This window comes from Chamaea fasciata, unplaced genomic scaffold (genome assembly GCF_029207755.1).
Source record: "Chamaea fasciata isolate MVZ Bird 193981 ecotype frontalis unplaced genomic scaffold, bChaFas1.0.hap1 SCAF_25, whole genome shotgun sequence".
NCBI classification, from domain to species: domain Eukaryota; kingdom Metazoa; phylum Chordata; class Aves; order Passeriformes; family Sylviidae; genus Chamaea; species Chamaea fasciata.
In genome coordinates, this window is record NW_027094110.1 from 167643 (window position 1) to 193489 (window position 25847).

Consider the following 25847-nt stretch of genomic DNA (forward strand, 5'->3'; position numbering starts at 1 on the left):
CTTTTCCTGATACCCAATCCAAACCGCCACTGACACAGCTCCAGCTGTTCCCTCAGGTGCCATCACTGCTCACAAAGAGCAGAGATCAATTCCACTCAGATTTTAAGTAGATTTGAGCTCTGTAACTCAGCAATTACAATCGTTCTGAGCTGATTTTCTCTGGTTTTGAAAGTATATTTTACTAGATGCTCTCCTTTTCCATCAATTTCTTACAGTAACCAGGAACACACACAGCTTCAGTGTGAATTTTAAAAAAGGTGATCCGGAAGAAAGTCAAAAGAAAAACAACCAATTTAGGGAGTTCTCTGAACTTCAGGCCAGCTCAAAGCTCGAATTTCTTATGTGAAGCTCCAACTTTTGGTTAATACATGCCATTGAAGTATAAGCAAAGGCACACATTCCACAAACTTAAACCTGCAAATTAAGAAATTCCATCTTTTTAACATCGCTCTTTTCAATCTCAGGTACTGGATGCAAGCTGTTGTTTGCTGATGTAACACGGGCATTTGGAGAATAAGCGGCTAATAAATGTGAGCTATTCCACAAACTACTGGCACTTGTAAGATTAGCTGTGTGTCAATAGCGAAGGGCAGCATAACGAAAGCCAAAGTCACCACGGAATACAAAGCAACAAAAGTGGACACTCACCAGTAACCTGCTGGGAAGAGATTTTCTTATCACTTTTTTTGTCATGGTTGGTAAGGAAGACAGGCACATCTCTGTCTGCTAAGAGATTACCCCGAGCACTGGTTTCATTCTGGGTGCATGCTGTGTACATTTCCTTGGGCATCTGCACCATGAGATTTGGGAGTGTTTGATCCAGGGGATCCTCCTCAGTGATGAAGGCATAGGGACAGTACTCTCGGGTCCGGGAGTAAATGTTGGCATTGTCGTAACAATCTGAGCAGATCACTAATGGTGCTGCGCCACCTGATGAACACAATGGAAAAATAAAATACTCTGAAAAAGGACAAGGATGCCAGATTTCCATAGGCTTTATGTCCTGGTATGATCATTTATTACAGCCACACAAATTGAAGGGCCTTTTTACAGTTAAGGGAGTAACAGAGTACTCGGCTTGAGAGGTCACAAGAGAAACCCCCCAGATTCCCCCATCCAAATTCTCCAGAGCAGTGCCCTTCTGAAGCTGACCAGGGGAACCATGGACATGTTCCCCTGTTTCATGGGCAAAAAAGTTCCATACAGGTCCAGCCAGCTTGGGCACCAGGGTGAAACAGCCTTGGGATTAAACTGGGATACCTGCCCACATCCATCTTGGACCTGACTTGCCCCTGCATACCCACACACATCAGAGCTGCTGATAAACTGGTCACTTAGACGAGCTGCTTCTCAACTCCTTCCTGATACAGACTCTAGTGCAGTGGGACTGGGCTGGAGCGATCACGGACAGGTGTGAAAAACTTACACTGAGGATCAATTTTCAAGCCAGCCTATATAACGAGTGATGATTCCTCAGTATTTTGATGGCAAAGAAAGCACCTCTGTGAGCTCAATGACACAAACACCCAGAAAACTGTCCAAACAAGGCTGGGAAATAGTGCAGACCCCTTAGTTATGATTGTAACAAGCCAACTAGATGTCTAGCACCGACAGGAATTTTATACTAAGGATAGGAGGCACAGCTAGTCAGTCATCTCCCAAGTAAAATCTATTTCCACCTCTTCTGCCTGGGCTCTTGAGATGCCAAAGGAAAGAAAGAGGATAAAGATCTGCCTTGACACTTAAGCTGAGAGGATGAGAGTGTGCATTGGCATCCTGCTGAGGCACTGGCAACACACCTGAGGGCTTTGCTTACCATCTGTGCCTTTGTGCATGTAGCTGCCAGCTGGAGGCATCAGCTGCTGATGGCTCCCTGCCTCCAAGTTACTGTAGCCTTCCTGAGGCTCAGACAGCGTTCCTTGGGAGGACAGGTAGCTGGGAATGTCAGCAGGAAGGTTCATCTCCTCTGCAAGGCAGAATTAACATTGGCAACATTAAACACTGTGAAGATTTCAAGGTATTACCAGCACTATTCCCCATATTAACAAGAATAACCAGAATTTCAGCTTGCATGTAGGTATTTTTCTACCTCAGTAATGACAAATCCAGATGGCCAGTTCAAAGCTGACAAGGCCAGAATGAAAATTTACACCTATTATTCCAGGCCCTGAAAACATTTCTAGGTTTATTCAAATATTTACCTCCAAACTTTACTGTTTTTCCTCAATGTAGGAACAAACTTAGTGTAAAAGGAACAGAATTAGCACACTTCTGGTATTTAAAAGAACCTCTAAAATGGAGGAATTTGAGCAAATCCTTGAAGGGATTTTAGAAGGAAATCTTCAGTTCTGTAATCTTATCCATTTGTAACAAATCCAGAAATTTCAAGTGTTTTGGATTAAAAACAGGACCAGAGACTGCCGATTTTACACTCAACCTGTGTTAGTGATGCTGTAATCTTCATTCTTCCTCCTCATGTGGTAGATGACGATAACCCACACCAAGGACGTTCCCACCACACAACACACAACAACGATAATCACGATCCCTACTGTCGTCCAGCCGTCCTCCTCATGGACAATGGCACTCTGGGAAGAATCACAGTTGGGGGAAGCCAGGACATTTAGGTAAATATGGCCACGCTCAGTGCCCAGTGTGTTGGACATGATGCATGTGTACTTCCCAGCATCCTCCAGTCCTGCATCCACTATGATGAGGAGCTGATTTGCTGCAGCGAAGAAATGCCGCTCGGTGACTGTCAAGGGACCATCGTCCTTGGTCCAGTTGAGGCGAGGGGCAGGACTGCCACCAGCTATGCACTGCAGGACAGCAGTTTCACCTCGGGTCACTGTCCTGTCCTCCAGAGGCCTCATGAAGGAAGGAGTTTCTGGGACAAAAAGTGAAATCGTAAGGTAACTTCAAAGAATCATGGAATCCTATAATGGTTTGGATTGGAAGGGACCTTAAAGATCATCCTGTTCCACCCCTGCCAGAGACAGGGACACCATCCACCAGACCAGGTTGCTCCAAGCCCCATCCAAGCGCCTCGAGCACTTCCAGGGATGGGGCAGCTACAGTTGCTTTTGGAAACCTGCGCCAGTCCAATTCTAAATTTGTCTGAAATGTTAAAAGCCAGTGTCTTCAAAAAAATGCTGCACTCTGGAAGGAACCAGCCTTCCACTTATTACTCAGCCCAGTTCACAGGATGGGTCAGCTTGGAAGGGACCAGAGTGGGTCATCTGGTCTTACCTCCCTGCTCAAGCAGGGTGACCCCAGAGTACATGGGACAGGATTGCACCCAGACGGTTCTGGAACAATCTCCAGTGAAGGAGACTCGCCACTCTCCTCTCTGGGCAGCCTGTTCCTGCACAGTAAATAAGCTCTTCCTCACGTTCATGCAGAGCTTGCTGTGCATCAGCTTCTGCCCACGGCCTCCTGTCCTATTGCTGAGCACACTAAACACAGCCAGGCCCATCCTCTGACCTCTCCCTGCAGACACGGACACACATTGATGAGGGCCCCTCTCAGCTGCCTTCTCAAGGCTCAACAAGCCCATTTCCCTCAGCCTTTCACAGAATCATGAGATCATTTAGGTTGGAAAAGGCCTCTAAGATTATCAAGTCCAACCATTCACCATTTCCTTGTAAGAGTGATGCTCCGGTCACATCATCATCTCCATAGCCTCTGCTGGACTTGCTCCAGGAACTCTGCACCCCTCTTGTCCTGAGGAGCCCAGAACTGGGCACTCTATGTGTACCTCAGTAGGGCTGAGCAGAGGAGCAGCATCACCTCCCTGACCTGCTGGCAATGCTCTTTCTCAGGCATCCCAAGATGCAACTGGTCTTCTTCATGGCAAGTTTGTTCCCCGTGACAAGATTTGCTCTAAGGCAACACAAATTACCTGCCTAATCTGCACTGCTGGACTAAGATATGCCCCTCAGCTCCATGCAAAGATCACACTAAGTCCAACTCCACTGGGCAGCTCTGCAACTCAGCTTCTAAAGCTTCATTGTGTAAACACCACACCAAGTGCTGCTCTTTGTATTTTAACTTCATTCTCCACCATTTCAACTTGCTGCTCATAGCTAAGCTACACTTCCACTGCTGTTGTGCAGGGATCCATCCACCAGCACAGGCCAGTCACACTTACCCAGCACAGTCAGGGTAGCATTGGCTGAGAGTCCCCCTGCGATGTTCTGGGCCATGCAGCTGTAGATCCCCATGTCTTCCATTTTCACATTTGCAATGAAGAACACATCGTCCTCAGGCATGACGTGCATCCTCCTCTCTCTTGCAGCAGGGAAGTCTGTGCCACCATCTTTCTGCCAGGAGATCTGTGGTGGAGGGTGGCCCTCAGCAGCACACTCCAGCCGGGCCATCGCCCCAGTGCGGATAGTGAGATCCATGGGAGTTTTCAGGAAAGAAGGAAGCTCTGGATCAAAGGGGACATTGATTCAGCATTTTCAGTATCAGGTAAAATGCAGCAAATGCTCCATAGCAGAGAGAAAACTTGAAAACATATCTGAAACACTCCATAAGAGAGAGGAACACATTCTTCCAAAGAACTGCACAATTTTTCAGTGGTCTAAGAGCCTTTCTCCCAAAATTTAAATACAATATCTACAGTGTTTATAGAATCACAGAATGCTTTGGATTGGAAGGGAGCCTTAAGATAATACATGCACATGGATAAAGACACCTTCCACCCTCCCAGGATGCTCCAAGCCTCATCCAACCTGGCCTTGAACACTTAACGGAATGGGATAGCCACAGCTTCTCTGGGCAATCTGTGCTATGGCCTTGCCACACTCACAGGGAGAAATTTCTTCCTAATATCCAATTACCTACTCCATTTCAGTTTAAAGCCATTAAGTTCCTCTAAGATGATGTGAAGAAGGTGATTTCTCATGGGAAGAATCCAGGGAAAAGTCTTTGCCACATTTTTCTTCCCTGCTAACAGGGAAGGTAAGCTTCCATCTCATCACCTCTGCTCTGAGGTACTGTGGGGATCAGTGGTCTGCTGACTGACGTGAACATTGTCTTCTCACCTCCCCCTCCCTCAAAATAAATAGGCTCATGATGACTAAAAATAAAAAAAAAAGATTTTGCTTTTGAATTTTCAGAGTTTTTATAACTTATTTTCAGAGGAGTCTTCCCCAGTTTTACAAACGTGGGAAAGATGCTGAGTTCTGAGGAGACAGTAGAGGGAGCTTTCAGTTTAAAGAATTCCACCTCCAATTAACTAGATGAACAACTAACTGAGTTCTAGTAAAGCACGGGAGATATCTGCCACTTTCAAAAAGTGAATAGAGGCTTTTTATCCACAAGAAAAAAAAATCACTTCTTTCCAGCTTTCTAAAATGATGTGTGATACTTCTAAATCCCATTGATATTTTCAAGACTATTTTGGGCCAGCTTTAGTGAAAAAGAGACTTGTATCTACTTAAATGAAGTTTTAGGTTCAGAGTGTTTCTCCTTTTTTGCCATTATCACTTACCATTGACAGTCAGCTTGGCTTTGTTGGAATAATTGGAGCCAAAGTGATTGGTGACAATGCACTGGTATTTCCCTTCATCAGTGAAATTCACGTTGAAGAGGTGCAAGACAGTGGTGTATTCCAGCACCTCCCCACTTTGCTGCTGGTACCTGGCAAAATTCTCAACCTCTGCATCGTAGAGGACCTCGCTGTCTTTGCGCCAGGCTGTGGCCATGGGTGAATCACTGCTGCTCACAGCAGTGCACATCAGGGTCACATTTGTGCCTCGCAGGGCCACCGTGGTCTCTGGGTGGATTCTGATCTGCGGTTTAGGGAAATTATCTGGAAAGAAAAGCACCAAGATTAGCTAGTTTTCATTTAAACTTGAATTAATATTGCACGAAAACTCACTCAAAAGACAATGTAAGCAAAACCAAAACTTTGGGAACAGATGTGTGGCTTAAGGTACACAGATTCAGCTGTTTGAGCTGGAAATCAAGCTGCGAAGGAGGAAGAGGAATCGGCATTGAAAAGAATCAGCGTGGAAGTGCAGTGCTGAGCAGCCCTGCCTTTTGTCCAACTGTCTGAAACTTGCTGTATTTAGATCACACTCAAAAATGCTGCTCAGCTGAAGAGCCAGGCCATTTTATGAGGGACTGTGACTTACTTTCAGATAGTTTAAACATCCTGAAGAGCCTTGAAGTTCTACAAGCACAAAGTATAACAAGCTGGCAGTTCACTATCTAATCCCACCCGAAACTCGTTTCTATATCCTTATTTCAGCAAAGATACTCTCATAGACACATGCAGAGCTCTGTCAGATGCCACTGTGATGGTGGTGAAGTGGGTGTGTGCACCTACACGATTATTATTGTAGCCTTTACCACCAAAGCAATGAAAGAATTGCACATACACAAATACATATAAGACTATTCACCGGGAAAAGGAAGCATCAGACTAATTCCAGGCGTGCCACAGACTTCACCCAAACTCTGGGCAAAGAGTTTGAGACCACCATAAACATCACAGATATGGAGCACCAGATAATGTGCCAGAGCCTGAACTACTCTAATTTTCGCCCAGAGAAGCTGTGGCTGCCCCATTCCTGGAAGAGCTCATGGCCAGGCTGGCCAGGGCTTGGAGCAACCTGTTCTCGTGGAAGGTGCCCCTGTCTATGGCAGAGGGTGGAACCGGGATGATCTTTAAGGTCCCTTCCAACCCAAACTATTGTATGATTCAGTGATACTCTGCTGGTACGGGCAAGAACCAGGAAGAGAGTGTCAAACAGACCTTACAAAGCTAAAGGTAGTCATAAGCATGGAGAATGGAAGCATAATCCATTTTCACTAGTAAGCTAAATAAAAAACAATGCCTAACAGCACTACTCCCTCAGGTTAACTTCAGTGCTCAAACAGCACAAAATTGAGCGAAGAGATACAGAATTAAACCCCAAACTCACAGCAGACTCAGTGATGTATGTGGGTCCACATGGGCACCATGGCCAGGACCAAGGACCTCCCCAGCTTGATTTCAGCTACAAGACTTGTGTTACCGTGCTTTTGTATCAAAAGTCACTAAAAATACAAACCACAAACAAAGTCATCAGGGTCCACACTGAGAAGGCTTTGTCCTGCCAACCACTCAGGGTGAGCACAGCTGACACTGACAGCCTGCAGCAAATGGCTCTCACTGAGCCACTGGGGCAGCCATTTCAACTGGCAATCGCAAAGCAAGCTGCTTGTGTTCAACACTCTGCAGAAACAAGGCAAAACAAAAGGGTGAATGAAGTTTATTTCACATGCATACATGTGATTTCACACAGCAGAGCAACTTAAAGCATACGCTTACAGAAACATCAGATTTACAGTATTATTTTATACATATGGGTATTTATTATAAAATCTTAGCTATTTATGCTGAAATCAGTCCTCTATGTCAGCATTAAAACCTTATATTTCATTTCAGTCCTGAAGAATTTAAACTCAGATCAGAGTTCCAACTTCTTAAAAAGCAATCCCAAAGCCACTAAGCCTGTCTTTACAGTTATCTCATCCTTCTTTAAAGCCCTTAAAAGGAACATTGCAGAGCAGCTCCATGTTTCAAACTAAACAAAACTGCCATTATGAAATGAGCAGAAACCTCAATTCTCATTTTAATGCCAGCTGATAAATATTTAAGGCCAAAAGTGATTGGCTTCATACAGGTATCAACTGCAGCTTGTTTTCTCTGCTCCACAGAAAACCTTGGAACAGGAAAGAATGATGGGTCTCTTCTTTCCTACCATCTGCTTTTCAAAGTTTCCTAAGTATAATTACTCAATCCCTGGAGTGCCAGATGCCACCTCTGAACTGACTTCAAGACACTGGGGGGCTGAGTTTTGTTTGCCATACTCCAAGTATGAGTATAACCAACTTGAGACAGTCCAGCATTTAACAAGAAGTGATCTGCCCGACAATGAAGCCAGTCATGGGAGAAAAGAGGCACCAAACAAGCCAGGATTCCATCCTGCTCTTTGCCTGTACGTATCAATGACTCATCAGTTTTAAAATACAGCAAAGAAAGCAACAAGAGTTTGCAAAACACCTGAAAGTGTCTCCTCACAGTGGCAGATCTTGCAGACTAAGTCCATCTGGCCAAAGTTAACTAACGGAATAACAGTTTTAGACCAGATTATAACAGTCAGTGACTTTATCTCACAGAAAATACTGCATTACAGTAGGATTAGTCTTGGGTGTGAAGGTCACTTCACGTTGTATTACTTCCGATGTCTGAAGACCACAACAGACCCTAGCAGCTTAAACATCTGCTGAGCACATACAAAATCCTGTCTAGCTGTGAATTTTAAAGCCTTTCCCTAGCCCTCCAAAATAGGAAGAAAAATCACAGGGTTTGCTAAGCCCCCTGAGAGATTCCTGATAAATTATCTGTTTTGTTCACTGCCTACATGCAATGCTGAGCTTGCTGCAAAATCATAGGATAGGAAAAGCTTAATGGTTCAGCATTGCAAGACAAAATTAACTCCGATTAATTGCAACTAAGGAAATGCAGGTGAAGATTTTATCAAATCTTACATCTAAATATATTGCTACCAACTTTAAGTTGATAATCTACCAGTATTGCTGCAAATATTTCATGATGAAAGCAGACACACTTCAGACAACCCTACAATGGCTGAAGAGTGCTTTCCAAGGTAGGGCTTGTAAAGAATTTCTAAATAATTGTCATGAACTTACAGCTCCTTCAGCTGAGCCTGGGCAAAGGCATTTTCTTGGATGGACATTATTGCATTGTTGCTTAAATCCCTGGAAGTTAAGGAAAGAGCACAATAATGAGTCGGTGTGATGTCATATGCTGCCTTCAGTTAAATTCTTGAAAATCTCACAGCGAACACAAGATTGAAGTTGACAAATAATTAGGAGTTCTACAAATTCAAATACTTACAGATGTTCAAGTCCTTCAAGACCAGAGAATGCTTTTTTGGTAATCGACTTAATTTGGTTTCCTTGCAAGATTCTGAAAATAAAGGCCCAGAAACCAGTCTGAATGTATCAGCTCACAAGCAAGGCCCAAAAGAAGTTCCCTACGATACCTAACTGCATTTTTTTTTCAATTCTAGCTGAGGTACAAGACTAAACACTGTTTTTTTTACCTTAAAGGCTCAACTAATTTTCCCGAGAACAGGGTTTCTTTTCTATTTTCAACTTAGAGATTTGGGCTAGAAATGTGTCAGAAGATAATTAAAGTCAGGAGGATGAAACAGCAATAAGTAGAATACAGGACTGAACCAATAACTTCCTAATACCAACCTGCTACCACCACACAACTTCCTGGACTGCACCCTCACACCCGGCTATTTGTTACAAGCAACCTTTGTAACTACGCAGGATGGAGCTTCCTACAAAGCAGGCGGCACTGGATGAAAAGTGCACAGTCTAAGTATCAAGAAGTTTGTTTAATGCAATAGTGTTTTGAATTTGCCTAAAAATACTTTGTGTTTTGGGGTTTTTCTTTTATAAGTAGTAACTTTTACCCAAACGAAAGAAGCACAAAAAGTGACAACTGTCACACAGAGGGAGTGAGGTATTCAATAATAAATGCAGTCAAATACTTATGCTTAATCTCATCAAATTGGTGCTGTAAGGAAATGCAGCGCTACATGGATCTGATGCTCCCGAACAAGGAACCCAGGGCTACATAAGAGGTTGTGGCACACAAGTGAAAACACTGTAAGAAAGGCTTTCTGCCTCCTGTCATTGATATGCAATTACTTAATATTTTGCATTTGCCTTCTCTGCATGCCTGGGAAGTGCTGTCGTTCCCCTAATTTGTAATACATACAGTTTATCCAGCCTGCTGAGTCCCACAAAAGCTTCATTTGCATCCTCTATGGCCCAGGAGATCTCATTGTTCCGCAAGTCCCTGCAGGAGAAGACATTTCTTAGAAAGAAGCCTTGGAACACCATCATCACCAGGGCCAGTGGTGAGCTGGGGAAGACAGGGCTCTGGCACAGAATCACCTGGAAGGTCTCAAATCTTTTACAAAACTAAGCTTGTCAGGAGATGAATTTCTCACTTCAGAGAGGGCAAAGGGAACGCTCCACCATAAGTGCTGCAGTCAGCACCACTAACAAATTCTGCAGCACAACTTCTTGATGTGGCATTCACGGAAAGCCCCGGTCTGACCAGCACTTTTCAACTGATGGACTACTTGCCAGGAGCTGGGAGAGGCTCCTGAAGCAAGTTGGTTCATGTAAGGGAATTAACCAATACACCAGCAGCATTAATGTTCACGAGTAACAGGCTTATACCAGCATTAGCATACTAAGGGATTACGCCCAGGTTACAGTGTAGGCCTGCCAGGCACACTGTGGTGGATATTCAAAATGAAGTTGATATTTTGCTCACAAATCTCATTATCAGCTAATGGGATTTTCAACTGACCTCAGCACAGCACTTCAGCCCCTCATGGAGAGGAGAGGTCTAAACAGCAAAAGCAATAGAGCAATACAGTTTGGAGAGGATTAAATGCTCTTCAGAGAGAAGATGAAATAAATTCACTTGCATTTTTAGCCTGAATGGCATGGACTGAGCCAAGAGCATTTGTTTTGATACCACCATGCACAGAGACGAGTGTATTTAAAGGAAATCACGCTAATAAAAAATAGTTTGCTCTGTGTTTCACCAGATATTCTATGCAACAGCTAGATGAAGCTTCTAAATGCGTCAACTGACACAAAACTAGCTGCATACACAGGCAACTGTATATATCACTCATATAAACACCTCTTTCCCTGTGCTAATGAGGGGAAAATGAAGTATCTACTTTCCCATTACGTGAGACTGTAAACTGTGTAAAACACCATCCTGGAAGAGACTGGGATCAACCTCCAGGATACCACCAGTGGTAACACACAATTTTCTTATTTTTCTTACTTTGAAATATAGAAGTCTTGTTAAAACCACACACAGCAGTCACTTCCACATTTTGTGTTTATACACTTCCAAATTTAGGGCCAAAAAAAAAGAATTTCATATTTCATGCCTCACAAGGTCTGAACAAATATGGCTTTGAAACTTGCTCACATTAAATCTTTTCCCCCTTGAAACTTGTTCACATTAACTCTTTTCCTCTTTAAAAATATTCAAGTTAAGGTACCTAACATGGAGCTGAGCTAATAATGACTTTATGAATAATATGCCAAATTTATTTCCAAGTTGCTCATTCTTGTGATTTGAAACACATTTCTAGAATGATCTCAAGATCTCCTTCAGAATGTTAGACTGTAAGTGCTGGAGAACACAAATGCCAAACTGCTCACAGTACTGTGAAGTAAATAATGTGATAATGTTTAAAACTTCAAAACTTCAGTGCTAATCTTAGATACATCTGTAATCCTAACTTGCAGTTTATGTACAGTTTTACAATTTATTCTCCTACACTGCACAGTGGCAGGTGCTGGACATACAGAAATATGTACACCAGCCATAGTACCAACCAACCAGCACACAACCAACAATGGAACTAAAACCACATGGCATCTCATTTTTTGAAATATTTTTACACTCCAGTACTCAGACCACTTAGCCAAACAAGTGAGCAGCCCAAAAGAAAAGCCCCTCTTTGTGTGAGAGAGGAGTTGGCTCCTCATGCCTGGCTGGGCACTAATGCTTGGAGCCTTGTTAATCACCACTGCCCTCCATCCTGCACATTCCAGTCCCAAAGTAAAGGGCCAGGCCCTTGCTGTTGACACCCCTGAGAGTCCAGGAAAACCTACTAATTAATCTGCTCTTGTTCTTTTTCATGCTACTCTCAATCTAAGAAATTAGGTTTAATTATTTCATTAAAAGGTTGCATTAAGGTTAACAGAATATGACTGCTTACATAAATCTCTTTGGTGAGTTTGCTTATTTAAGCATTTATTTAATGAAGTGACAGAGGGGTTATAATTTTTCACTCCTTTCTCAAATACTGTTGTTTAGGATAATAACAGCTGGTCAGATCTACTCCGGACAGGACTGGGTCTTTTTAGAAATATCCAACATCTGCCATGAGAGGTCCTGGCAAGTGCGAAGCTGTGCCTTCAACAATAAGAAGCAACTCTACACCTCCTACTATGTTTGAGGTCAGCACATGAGCAAGATGGGCTAAGCCCCACCTCCTACAACACAAAAGGGTTCAGTCCTTGGTTTCTGAGGTTCCAAACCTAAGGAAACCCTATAGAATAAAGAGCTCCAGGCTATTTCCTCCACAACTGGATACACAAGGTACCCACACCTCTCAGAACTGGCAGGACACACATCTGAGCACTCAAGGTCACCAAGTCACTGTTTCTTACCGCTTCTAAAATTGAGTGGTTGGCTTGTTTTACCTGGGCTGGAATTATGTCATCTTGGCAAGCCAAAAGATTATCAGCCCTACCATACCTACAGGCATGACAGCACCAACAATGATCTCAGGCTTCCACAGTGCAATATCCATTGTCTCTACTTCCAAAAGCTCCACTTAAATTAAAAATGCATTTAACTGAAATTTCTGTTTAAAGTCTTCTGTACTTACAAGGTTTGAAGATTTGTCAGACCTCTAAAGACACCATCAGCAATGTGATTAATGCGATTGTCACCCAGGTTTAGCTTCTCCAATAAGCCAAGTCCCACAAAGGTAGATTCCTTGAGGCGAGTGAGCTGATTGTATGACAAGTCTCTGGAAACATTCAACACACACTTTAAAGGCAAGCAGGGGGATTAATTATTAAGATACTATCTGACTTGATTAACTATTGTGTTCTAATTTCTCTAACGGAATACTTATAATTAAAATACATCATTACCATGGGCCTAGCAAGGAAATGGAGTATTTCCTTCGGTAATTCATTCTTGCCAATCAATAATTGCAACATTAGAAAAATCCCCAATGAACAGCAGCCCAGGACTTACAGCTCAGCAAGTCTTTGGCAGAATTCCCATGCATCTGGGCTGATCCTGGTGATGGCATTCTGGCTAACATAGAGTTGTTGCAATGTCCGCAGCCCATACAGCCAGCCCTTGTTTACTTCTGTTAAGTTATTATGTTCCAGTTCTCTAAAGAATTAGAAGGTAAAAACATTTGCCAAACAGATAACCAATGAAACGCCTACTTATGAAAATTTCACCTTGTGGATTTCAAAATTATTTACTAACTTTAAGCCTCAGACAACACAAAATACACGATACTTTCAATCTCATTGAAATAAAAAAATGAACTAAAGTATATGAAGAACTGAGTAACTCAACCGCATCTTCAGGGATCCAGCGGCAGAAAGAAAACTATAATCTCTACCCTCAAAAATAACTGTAAAAAAGAAGTCTTTTGCTAACATTGCGTCATGCACCCTTGTGTTCACACTGTCAAAGTCATGGAGGAAAGAACAACCCCATGTTACGGGGACTGCAAATGAAAACCAGCAAAAAAGCAACTACAGAGGCAAATATTCTTGATCACCATGTAGGAAGAAGCTGAAAAGGGGACCAATATAATGGAATCACAAGACTGGTTTGTGTTGGAAGGGACCTCAAAGATTGTCCAGTTCCAACTCCCTGCCATGGGCAGGGATGCCTTCCACTAGACCAGGTTCCTCTATTCAACCCTATTCTACCTGGCCTTGAACTCTTCCAGGAGAGGGGAATTTTATCTTTCCACTTCTGACGTAACCAGACATGACATAAAAATAATGGGAAAACACTCTTATCCTTTGATTTTGACAATATCTCGGCACAGCCTTGATGTAAAGGAAACCATACAGGACGCAACTCTCCACAGCCATTTTCTTTTTGCTAAAAAAATTCCACAACCAGGCATACTCACAATTCCTCTATATTACCCAGGCCAAAGAATGCTCCATCCATTAGTCTGCTAATCCCATTGCGCTGCATTTTCAAGGATTTTAAGGATTCCAATCCTTGGAATGTAAGACTTTCCACTATTTTAATCCGGTTCCTTTTCAGTTCCCTTTCATAAAGATGACATTCAAATATTAAGACACTTTGCAACAAGCACCACTGTGTGAAAGTCAAGAACATGCTGAGATTAACAACTCAGCTGTAAATGTTGTTTTGATGTTTTCATGACTGCTACTTACAGAAACTGTACATGAGGCAATCTGAAGATCTTCGGTGGAATCATACTAATCCTATTTCTGTTCAGTTTTATCACCATTAGTGAGCTAGATAAGTTATCAAGGCAACCTGCTTCTAGAGTAGTTATTCTGTTGTTACTCAGATTCCTAAGGAAGGAAGGAAGAAGGAAAGAGGCCTTTCAGAACACAGAGAATTTAATGAACATAATGGCACAAGCACCTCAGAGCGATCACTGATTAACAGAACCCAAGACCCTTGTGAAGTCACATGAGAAATCTGAATTCTGAGATACCAAGCTAAATCCTTTTTCCCAAAGGAATCGGTGTGAGTTGATTTTTACTGCACGTCCATGTTCCAGTTAGAAGTAGTCAACACAATGTCCACAGTGATCTGGCAGGGCAAAAATTACTCCCTGTCCTTGATGGCTTATGTACCTGCATTCTGACAACAGCAATTGCTGTTTTCCATGTTATTTGGGAAAATACAATACAGATTGGTATGAAAACTATTTCATTTCAAGGACATCTGTAGCTCCACTGAGCACTGCTGCCAGTTCAAAGTTGTGTAAGGATGCCAGCTTTCGGACACTAATTTAAGAGGAAATAAGATGTCCAACATTATCATTGTAGAGCCAGGACTCCCAGAGACAGCAGATCACTCATACTTACAGGTACTTCAGCTGCATTCGTGGAAAGGAAGAGGCTTTAATTTCTGAGATAAGATTAGAACTAAGATCTAGATTTTCCAATGAAAGGTAGACCTGGAGTTGCTCAGCATTTATTTCTGGAATGGTATTATGCACCCTGAAAAAGATCAGCAATAAATATGATTATCACAACACCTCATCCTTCCAATTGCACAGCTGAAACAGCAACATGACCCCGTATATCAGCAGTAGTAGTGAGCTTCATGAATGGGACATGCACCACATGCTTCCAAAAGTGTTAATTCCTAAAGCAATACTGCAAATCCAAGAGCTATTTGCCACCGTGACATATGAACAGATTCAAATTCTGAGGCCTATAGCTGAGCTGGTGCTTGTGGGAAGTGTCATTCCTGGACTGAATCCCATCCCTTCAAAGCTGCCTGCCTTGGTTGATTGCATTTTACTGGTAATTTAGGGTGACTCGATTGTCTAACTGATTTGTATTTCTTTTAAGAGTGCTTACATATTCCCTGATGCTCTTTACATGAGTAGTATTTCAAGGAAAAAGATGTTTTCCTACAATTCGATAGCAGAACTCTAACATGGTTCCCCCATTTGTTGAACAAGAAAAAGGCAGAGGAGCTATTACTTACAATGAGAGAAGAGTTATATTGGAAGTTGTTTCTCCAAAATACGGAATTTCACTTAGCTCATTGTAATTCATTTTCCTTAAATAGAGGGCAAAAAAAATTACTGACACTCCAAAGAGGAGAAAAATCCTTCTGTACACAGTAGAAATAATTAATATCAATGCATTTAACAATTTTACTGTATTAGTAATACTTAGTAGTTGACAAAAAATATTCCCCAAGAGTTTAAATACTAATAATTTGAACAATTTGAACAATGAAACATGCTAGTTTTTCTCATTTCCATGGATACTATTATTTGTCTTTCATTTAAAATCAGCTATAGCCAAAACAAATACAACTCATTTCTCTTTAAAAATACTGGTCTTCTGATCTTTCACGGGAAAGATTTCTGCTCACAACACAACAGTTTTATACATTAACAGTTTTATGCATAAAATGTGCTGCCATTTTTAATTAACTTGCACTGAATATTTCTGCAAGTCAGACCAGGTACCTTGACATGCAATAAAACATTCTAATTAGAATTAGGTAGGATATCTTTAGACTTTATCCTCATAAAAAACAACTTACACTTCTTGGAGAGTATGGACAGACAAATCAATGGACCAATTGGATGATAACAAATGATTATGACTTAAATCCCTAGAGAACAGAGAAAAAAGTTATTTAGCTCCTGGAATGATAATAAAAAAATCTCAACAAACCCAAAACATGTATACTTTATGCAATCTCAAGTTTGAAACTGTATTTATGTATTTTACACAATTGCTCTTTCACTAAAGAAAAGAGCTTGTTCTGCTGGACACTCACAGTAAAAGTCTAAACAGTTTTATTTCTCTGTTTGAATCAAAAAACCTTCTGTTAAAGCTTCTTGATAGGAACATTGTACCTGACCAGAGAATTTTTAATTTAACCCAGAGCTTTATCAACAACACTTGTCCACTGCAAGAAGGAAAAACTTTGCAGGGACACGAGAGTAATTTCTTACAAAATGCCCATTATTGAACTGCGTCCTGTAGCATGATCCCCATTTTCTCAGCTTTCCGAAGATGCTGACTAGCCAAGGCAGGCTTATTTTAAAGGAACAACATACACAAAATCCCCAAACAAGCTGGAGCGGAGAGAACCGTGAGGCTGGGAATCTTACTGACAGACGCTTTAGCACCAGTTGGTTTTACTTATAGGAATCACATGCAGGAGCTGGACTCTTTCAATGGACAAGAGTTATTAAACCCAGCTTTAATGCTCACACTGGGTGTGGGTGCTATTCCTATTGCTGTAACTTTACCCAGTATTTTACTTTTGCCTTGGACTAGGTGCGTAAATGCAACAGACAGGTCCATTTCTGAGCAAAGGCTGCCTCTAGTCATGACATGAGTCAAAGAAGGACCAAAAAAAATCAGGTTTGTGATGGAAACATGGTGCCAGCCACACCAGAAAGGACAGGCAGATGTCAGTCCAAAAGGTGAAACCAACTCCTCTGTGTGACACTTTGCTGGCACAAGTGCACAGGAGGGTTAGGTTGGATGTCAGGAAAAGGTTCTTCCCCCAGAGACTGGTGGGGCACTGAACAGGCTCCCCAGGGCAGTGGTCAGGGCCCCAAGGCTGCCAGAGCTCCAGGAGCATTTGGACAATGTTCTTGAGCATAGGGAGGGATTCTGGGGTGTCCTATGCAGGACCAGGAGTCGGCAACGGCTCTTGTGGGACTCTTCTAGCTCAGGATATTCCATGCCAGCTAGGGGTTCTAGCCTGGCAGCAAGGCATCATGCTTCCTTCCCCATTTCCAATTCTGATGTCACGGAGAGAGCTATAACAAGCTACTTTCACCAAAGCTGTTTCCCTCTCTATGAGCTCCTCTGGTAAGGTCCTGTATCACTGATCCTTTCACCATTGCTGCATACATAATACGTACATTGTACGTATTTATTACAGTTAATTTTAAGATTATCAGGCAGGCAGCAGCTATGCTGACGCAGGAGACAAAATCACACTTTGCAACTAAACCTATGTTTATCTGTTAAAATGAATATTAAAATGTAAATGAGCTACAGTTCAAAATATTTCCATTGACAACCAGGTTCGGACAAGCCACAGCACCTACACATTCTTCTGTTCCTGCAGTAGCTTTGGGCCTGTGCTCGACACTGAGAGCCAAACTTAAGCCTACAAAAGTCAGCCCAACTCCTGGCCTAGAACAGGTCAGGTCAACCCCAAAATTCTACCACATGCCTGAGAGCATTGTCAAAACACTCCTTGAGCTCTGGCAGATTATTTTTGATCTGTAAGAACAAAACCTACTAGGAGACAAGATGGACTGACAATGGACAGACTAGAGTATAGTTACAGTTGTTAACTTTCACTCAGGTTCAGCGTAAAGATTCTGTTCTCGCAATGAATTATTAAAATCCTGGATGTCCTGGCAAGTCAGGCAGTTGTTAATGTATTCTTTTAATTACACCAAGATGCAGATTATACAGATAGAGCAGTGTGGGTTTGGAAACAATTTAAAAAAAAAAATCAAGAGAACCTGGAGAACAGCTGCAGCCAGTTGCAGAACTATTCTGCAGCTCTGCTTCCTCAGTACATGTGGTAATTAAGCCAGCCCTAAACACTAGGAAAAACATAAAAACAACCAAATATGAGCTGCTCCTCAGCAAGCTTCCCACCACAGGGGGCTGAAAGTTCGAGACACTCTCTCCAGCTGCCCAGATTCCCCTGAACCCAGCTCAGCCCCAGCCCCTGGGCACCCACAGGAGCCTGGCACAGACAGGTGGAGGGAGATACGACCCCAAATCCCAGCAGTAGACTTCCCGGGATTTTTCAAACATGCAGGGACCCAGCCACTGCTGAGCAGTCTAATCTTGGAGGAGTGCGTTTAACCAGAGCGGGAAGTACTAAGCCATGCAGTTTCCAACGAACCGGTGGGCAACAGAGAGAGGAAAGAGAGCATGGACATGGAAGTTAACAACACACCCCTCAGAGTGTGCAGATACTCCACCGATGAGCAAAACCAGGCCATGGGTTCTGAGTCAGACCAACCTGTGTGTCAGGCACAGCTAGCAGGCACTGACATAGATCTTGGAAACAAGATTAATATGCAAAGAAAACTGAAACTTGATTTTTCTAAGGCTTTCAGAAAGAATATAATAGAATACTTGAGGTGAGTAGGGAACCTACAACAACCTTCTAGTCCACCTGCCTGACCACATCAGGACTGACCAAAAGTAAAAGCTATTCAGGACACTGTCCAGATTCCTCTTAAACACTGACAGCCATGAGGCCTGGGTGATGAGGAGGTGCTAAAATCCAGCTATCCCTCCCAGAAGCCTACTGTCTAATTACTGAGTTAGAAATTAAGACTTTAATTCAGAAAGCAAAGGAAAGAATTTTTCTATTATTACTCAGATTTGGACTACAACAAAGTTTTCATTACAGTAAGTCCTCTTTCAAGAAGTTGGGTATAGTAGATATTTAAAGTGCTTCTGACATTATTTATATCTACATTCTGTTACTGATGCTTTTCTTTTCTAAACAGACCAACTGGTCACAAAATACAGAATGAAATACATTGGCTGATTTTCTGTGTTTAGAGATCATTCAATCCCACAGCTAAGATTCCTGCTGTCCTGGAGAACCAGGTGCAATTCCCTTACTCTGGAAAAGCCAAAACCAAAGAACCCAGCAGCCTTTAAACAGCCTTTGCACTGTAACTGGGAAGCCCAAGCTGTGCAGAATACAGACCAAACATGCAAAATTTGTATTTTAGAGATTCATCTGGTATTGTATATAATATCATCTAAACATTCATTTTGAGCTTAAGTGGTACTCATCTCTTAAGTAAATAAAACAGAACACACATACCAAACTGATTATGGATGATAAAGAATGATCTTAATTCACCCAAGCTGAACATACTGTGGCACTGTAGAGGTGTTGATGCAGAATGCAGGCAGCCAGTTGAGCTCACCCAAAAATATCTGCTGTGAACGGAACTTGCTGAATTAATTAACTGATACCTGAACTACTTTTATTTGTCGTCTCTCTGGATACCAGGATATATAAACACACTTACTACTACGGGACAGGAGGCAGCGACCACCAGCATTGTGCTTCCCTCTGCCCCTACACATAGGGCTGGCATTCCTTGCTATAAAGAAACTAATGTTAAGAGGCAGACATATAAAAAAATATTTCCTAACTCCCTAACTTCACAACGTTTTTCATCACCCACCAGGTTATCCACAAAACATATATAACTTCAGAGAAAAAATGAAGTTAGTTGCCTGAGTACTTCCATCTTGAAAACCAAGTTCTGCTCTCGTGGCTTTATTAAAAACAAAAAGTGAAAATAAAACCAACCTGCACACATACACTGGAAGCACCACCTGCAAGTAATTTGAGAGTTAGGAAAAAGAAGAATTTTTAGTCCTCAGTGGCAGCTAAAATGGTATCACAGAACTAAGAGAGAAAAGCACATCAGGGATTTGATCATGTGAGAAAAATTAGGCTTTGCTTAATTTTAAACAGCTGGTATACATTTAGATTCAGAACTGCTAGAGTAGTCCTAGTGAAGAAAGAACGTCACTCATGCTTCATGTGCCAAAATCCTGAAAGCCACAACAGAGGACAGACTGAGATTGAGAGCAGCTCTGGGGAGGACTTGGGGATGTTGCTGGATGAGAAGCTCAACAGAAATGTGCATCTGCAGCCCAGAACACCTCCCCTGAGCCCCCCAGGGTGAACAGCAGGGGAGGGGAGAATTCTGCCCCTCTGCCCTGCTCCAGTGAGATCCCACTTACAGAGCTGCCTCCCACCCTGGGGGAAACCGACATCAGGAGGACACGCAGCTGTCGGAGCAAGTCCAGAGGAGGTCACGGAGATACTCTGCTCAGGATACAGGCTGGGACAGCTACGGGTGTTCAGCCTGGAGAAAATATGGCTCCAGGGAGACTTCAGAGCCTCTTTCAGTGCCTAGAGGGGCTCGAAGAGAGCTGGACAGTGACTTTGTACAAGGACCCAGAGTGACAGGACAAGGGGGAACAGCTTCCCACTGCCAGAGGGCAGAATTAGATGGATTTTGGGAAGAAATTCTTGGCTGTGGGCTGGTGAGCCCAAACCAGTCCATAAGCCCCTTATTAATGTTTGCAGCATGTCAGATTGCACAACATAGCACAGCGTCAGCTGTGCTTCTTCCCACTGGAGGTTGTGCCAAGCAGCTTTAAACACACCCTCCATCAGCTTGAACAAAGATACAAGTATTTATTGAAGCTTGAAAACTTGCTCTTCAAACAGCATGGATATCATGTTGCTTCTTAGCCTCCTGATGAACGGCCTTTCCCAGACACTGACAACCTCCTTGACGAGTTCCAATATCTTTGTACCTTTCTAAACACCAAAGGTTTCACATACAAATTGTTGTACTTCTATGCTGAAACATGTGTTTTCTCTTAAACATTTCCAATTGCTGATGGTGCAGAAAAAGGAGAGAACTACAGAACCTCGTAAGTGGCAAGAAGGTGACAAGCTTCCAAGCTTAACTCAGGTCAGACTCTCGAGCCCTGCTAAAAGAATTCCTGGAGCTAACTCCAGTGAACTGTAGGTTTATAGTATCTTCCCAACAGGCTTAATTTTCTCTTGGTCTGGAATAATGCCATTTTTACCAGCCAGGAAGATTGAGAACTCCAAGAGGGACAAAGAACTCTGTGCACAGAAGCAAGTTTTGATCTCCCTCATATCCCAGCACCTCTTCCTCCCAAATATGCTGTAGCCAAAGGTGACAAAAGCAACGGTGACTGGGACAGCAAAAGTCAAGGAAGGACAAAGGCTTGACCTGTGTGAACACTGTTTAGCACTTGGTCTCATTGAACACTTGGGAACAGAGACTAAGGGTGGCTCTGAATTGCTTTGTGGGATTTCTTTAGAAAAGCAATGGCAGCAAGTGTCACGGGGAGTCCACAATGGTTTAACTGAGGGAAAAGGAGAGTATCACTGAGCTGCACAGCAGTAGTGGGATGCAGAGGAAACCAGGAGCAACCGGAAGTAGGGCACAGCTGAGGCTGGCGTTTGAAGGAACACTTCCAAGCACAACCCTAAAAGAAAAAGTCCTAAAGCCTAACTTGAAACAGCTTTAAGTTCTGGACTGAATGGCATTAATAAACGACTTACTAACGACAAACTGCCCGTGCTCCACCCTCCTCTCACTTGTTGCCATCACAGAGTAGGGCAAGACAAGCTTGAAAGTGTGGCATGGGACCCCGGCACACGGAGCCGTCGGGGCCAGACTCTTTCTCGCCGCTGCCCCTGAGAGAGCCAGGCACCACTGCCGGGGCCGCTGCGCCCGCAGCGCTCCGAGCTCCGTGCGAACATCCCGCGGACAAAACCACAGAATCAATTTGGTTGGAAAAGACCTCCAAGATCATCGAGTCCAACCTATGACCAAACACCACCTTACCAATCGCACCGTGGCACTGAGTGCCACGTCCAGTCGTTCCTCGAACACCTCCAGGGACTGGGACTCCACCACATCCCTAGGCAGCCCTTCCCAAAGTCTCATCACCCTTTCTGTAAAGAAATTCCTGAAGATGTCAAACCTCGACCTCCCCTAGCACAGCTTAAGACTATGTCCTCTTGTCCTACCGCTCGTTACCTGGGAACAGAGCCCGACCCCCACCCGGCTGACCCTCCTGCTAGGGAGTCCTAGAGAGAGATAAGGACATCAAGCCCGGAGCCCCGCCGGCCATTCAGCCCGGGCCTCGAGCCGTCCCCGCCGCCGGGCCCCGGGCCCGCACCCCCGCCCCCGCCAGGCCGAGACCGGCGCAGAACCCGCCGCCCGCACGGCCCCGCAGCCCCACGCGCTCACTCACAGCCCCGTGGTGCCGGCGGGCAGCGGCGGAATCCTCCGCGGGCCCGGCCCGCCGGGCAGGCGCTGCCGGCTGCAGTCCAGCAGGCCGCGGCGGCACGAGCAGGGCGCGGCGCAGGGCTCGGCGGCGCCCACCCGCGTGCAAAGCGCTGCCGCTGCTAGCAGCAACACCAGCGGCCGGCCCCGCGACGGCGCCCCGCGGGCGGCCCGCACGGCCGGCCCCGCTCCCCGCATCGCCGGGCCCGGCCGCGCCGCCCCGCCCGGAGCCACCGCAGCGCGCAGGCGGCGAGGGGCGGGGCCGCCCCGGCCGCAGGCAGGGTCACAGGGGGCGGGGTGTGGGGGGCGGGGCTCGCGCTGGCCCCGCCCGGCTCGGCGCGGTAAACCGGCCTCAAGCCCCGCCCAGCACCGACGGGAGCCGCGGGGCGGGGCCCCCTCGGGGGCGGGGCGAGCAGGGGCGGGGACACCGCCCCCACCCCGGACCGCACCAGCGGCCCGCGGGCAGCGGGGGGCGGGACAGGAGGGGGCGGTACCACCACCAGCCTCTCCCCACCCACAACTTCGGTTTCAAGGGTAAGAGGCGGGGCCAGGAGGGGGTGGGGCGAGCAGAAGCCCCACCCAGTCCCCGAAGCGACCTCGGCTTGCAGACGATGTCGGTTGGTGTTTTCAGGGGCTTCGTTTCATCAGTTTGCAACGTCAGCTTGTTCTGTGAATGGGTGGTCGGTGTCGGCAGGGAGGGGTCAGATATTGTTGTCCCTTCCAAGATGACCCATTCTGTGATTCCGCGTCCCCACGAACCAGGTGCTGCCACCAGGGTGTCACCGTGTTTCTGAACTATGGGTGCAACGCACTGTGTGCTGAAGTGTCCCCTCACAGACACCTCACGGGTGTCCCGAAGGCTGTGCGGCTCCACTGGCTCCATGGCCTGGCTCTGTGCTGCCATAGCCGGCATGAGGGCAAACAGACCTGCAGGGCTTCACCTGGATCACACCTGGGCATTGCCAGTGCCCAGCCTGGCTACCAACACCTGGGCACAAACCACTGGCTGTGTGCCCAGCACTGTATGCCCTCTGCAGCCCCTCCATCCCATTCACGTCCTGCTGGGGGTCTCAGGCTGCTCCCATACCTCACTGCCGTGGCCATGGCCTCCAAGTTGGCCAAGGTCGCTGAATCATTTAGGTTGGAAAAGACCTCCGACATTATCGAGTCAAATTTATGACTGAATACCACCTTGTCAACTAGACCATGGCACTAAGTCACACATCCGGTTGTTGCTTAAACACCTCCATTGATGGTGACACCCTGAGCAGCCTGTTCCAGTGTCTAATCACCTTTAATGTGAAGAAATTCTTCCTAACGTCCCATCTAAACTTCCTCTGGCACAGCTTGAAGTCATTTCCTCTTGTCCTGTCATTTGTTCCCTGGAAGCAGAGCCTGGCCTGTGGCGACACCCTAATCTTAGGGAGTCACACAGAGTTGAGAAGGTCCTCATTAAGAATCCTTTTCTCTAGGCTAAACAACCCCAACTTCACAGCTGCTCCTCACTGGACACTTGCTCCAGTCCCTTCAGCAGCTTCACTCCCCTTCTCTGGACCGAGGTCTCTGGGGAGCAGGACCGCAGAAATCCAGCAGGTGCACCCAGGATAGGGTGGCAGCTCACAGGAGGCGTGAGGGGTCTGACGTGCCTCAGTGCCTGGGGTGGTAGGAACACGGCATCATTCATATTGTCCAGTCACTGACACCTCGTGGTCCTGGCCCCATCTGAGATGGGACATGCGCTCGGCTCTCCCGGGGCATGGCTGCCCCCTGCAGCTGGCCTGGAGTGGACCTGGCACAGGCGTGGTGCACCCCAACACAGCCCTGCAGCCCGTGCCAGACTCAGTGCGCCCAGGCAGTGTGCGGCTGCTGGAGCCTCCACCCAGAGCAGGCTCAGGAGAAAACATCCCCTCTGCCCTCGAGTCAGGATCTGCAGCTCAGTGCTGCCCCAGGGCAGGGCAAGCTGGTGCTGGAGCTTGCAGTTCCCCTGGTCCTGGACCAGTCTCAGCCTCCTGGGTGGCTACAGCATGGCTGGACAGCAGCCAGGTTCTGCTGCAGGTGGGTCTGGCTGTGGGAGGAAGGTGGAGGGAGCTACACACATCCCTGCTTCTCAGAGTGGCTCAGGGCACAGCTTCTGATGGCTGCAGAAACTGGAACTGGATGCTGGTAGCAGGTGGAAGGAGATTCCCACAGAGCAGTGAGGCTGAACTGCCCTGCCTGCTGCTGCTGGCACATAGACAAGGATATAAAGTTGTCAGAGAGTGTCCAAAGGAGGGCTATGAAGACGGTGCAAGGTCTGGAGGGGCCATGAGGGATGGCTGAGATCACTTGGTTTGTTCAGCCCAGAGAAGAGCCTGAGGTCAGACCTCATTAGCATCTGCTGCAGCTTCCTCCCGAGGACAGCAGAGGTGCAGCTCCAATCTCTGCTCTCTGTGACCAGTGACAGGACCCAAAGGAATATCTGGAGCTTTGTCAGGGGACAGTTAGAATGGATATTAGGAAAAGGTTCTTCCAGAGGGTGGTTGGGCACTAAACAGGCTCTCCAGGGAATGGTCATGACCCTAAGGCTGCCAGAGCTCGAGTGTTTGGACAACGCCCTCAGGCAGAGGGCGGGATTTTGGGGTGTCCTGTTCAGGGCCAGGAGTTAGAGTCGATGATCCTTGAAGGTCCCTTCCAACTCAGGATATTATTTATGATCTGTGCAAAAAGGGCCAAGCAAGGGCATGGGAGATGCCAGGTGGGAATCTGATGCCTGCATCAGGGTGGCCACTGACAGTGCTGTCCCCCGCCGTCCAGGGCCACAGGCTGAGGGGAGATCAATTAGGAGAATCTGCTCAGACAAAGTCCACTCTCCTCTCCCAGCACCTGGACTGCTTCCCTGAGCATTCCGAGGGGAAGCCTGAGATCCTGCTACAGCAGCCCCTGCCAGGAGCATCATTGGCCTGGGCATGCCTCCCCAGCTGGGTGGCAATGGAGACTCAGCGCACCCCCATCGCTGTCTGCAGCTTCCACTGCGGGTCCTCCACGGCGAGATGCTTCCCAGGCTGCAGCCCGGCTTGGCTCCCTCCTTCCCGGCGCCGAGCGGCGGCGTGGGACGGCTCAGGCGGCGCCGGAGCTGAGTCCTGGCCACTGGAGGGCGCACGAGCCGCAGCAGAGGAGCCCGGGCGGGCGCTGGGCGGGCGGCGGGTGCCGGAGGGCGCTGGGAGGCGCGGGGCAGTGCCGGGACGTGCCGGGCTCCCAGCCACCCAGGGCTGCTCCCTCCACGCCGCCCTCGGGACTGTCGATGGCTGGGTCGGAGGGGAACTCTGACCTTAGCTGAGCAGTACTTGCCGCACCTCCGGTTGGGCGTCCAGCCACTCCTCAGGAGCGCACAATTTTCTTCCTGACCAGCGCTCCCTCCAGATAAGGGTGAGCTTACCTCCCTGCTCCTCGCAGGCTGCAAATTCAGGGAAGTTTTTAAACTTGCTGGCCCTGATGAGCACGGGCTGAAACGAGCTCTTTTTCTAAATATCGTTTTTTGTGCCAATGACGCTGCTGGAGGGCCGAGGGTGCCAGCCCAGTCAATAA

At 46.0% G+C, this 25847-nt stretch overlaps 1 protein-coding gene across 7 annotated transcripts in view; it reads right to left on the reverse strand.

Annotated features, from left to right (window-relative positions):
* LRIG2 (leucine rich repeats and immunoglobulin like domains 2) overlaps positions 1–22315 on the reverse strand; it is a 50093-nt gene extending 27778 nt beyond the window's left edge. For 3 of the 7 annotated variants that reach the window (XM_066203786.1, XM_066203782.1, XM_066203781.1), the window contains exons 1-17: positions 21840–22043; positions 15959–16030; positions 15389–15463; positions 14758–14892; positions 14092–14235; positions 13818–13961; positions 12911–13054; positions 12534–12677; positions 9815–9895; positions 8918–8989; positions 8710–8778; positions 7065–7228; positions 5498–5818; positions 4151–4432; positions 2438–2887; positions 1817–1966; positions 649–930 (exon numbers count right to left, since the gene is read on the reverse strand). In XM_066203786.1, coding sequence (XP_066059883.1) covers positions 649–930; positions 1817–1966; positions 2438–2887; positions 4151–4432; positions 5498–5818; positions 7065–7228; positions 8710–8778; positions 8918–8989; positions 9815–9895; positions 12534–12677; positions 12911–13054; positions 13818–13961; positions 14092–14235; positions 14758–14892; positions 15389–15463; positions 15959–16030; positions 21840–21913 — 2803 coding nt within the window. In that variant the 5' untranslated portion in view covers positions 21914–22043. Of the gene's footprint in view, positions 1–648; positions 931–1816; positions 1967–2437; positions 2888–4150; positions 4433–5497; positions 5819–7064; positions 7229–8709; positions 8779–8917; positions 8990–9814; positions 9896–12533; positions 12678–12910; positions 13055–13817; positions 13962–14091; positions 14236–14757; positions 14893–15388; positions 15464–15958; positions 16031–17915; positions 18035–18361; positions 18485–19249; positions 19258–21839; positions 22044–22251 lie in introns of those variants that run through there. The other 4 variants (XM_066203783.1, XM_066203780.1, XM_066203787.1 and 1 more) reach the window with 4 other exon arrangements.
* Between the last annotated feature and the right edge of the window lie 3532 nt (positions 22316–25847).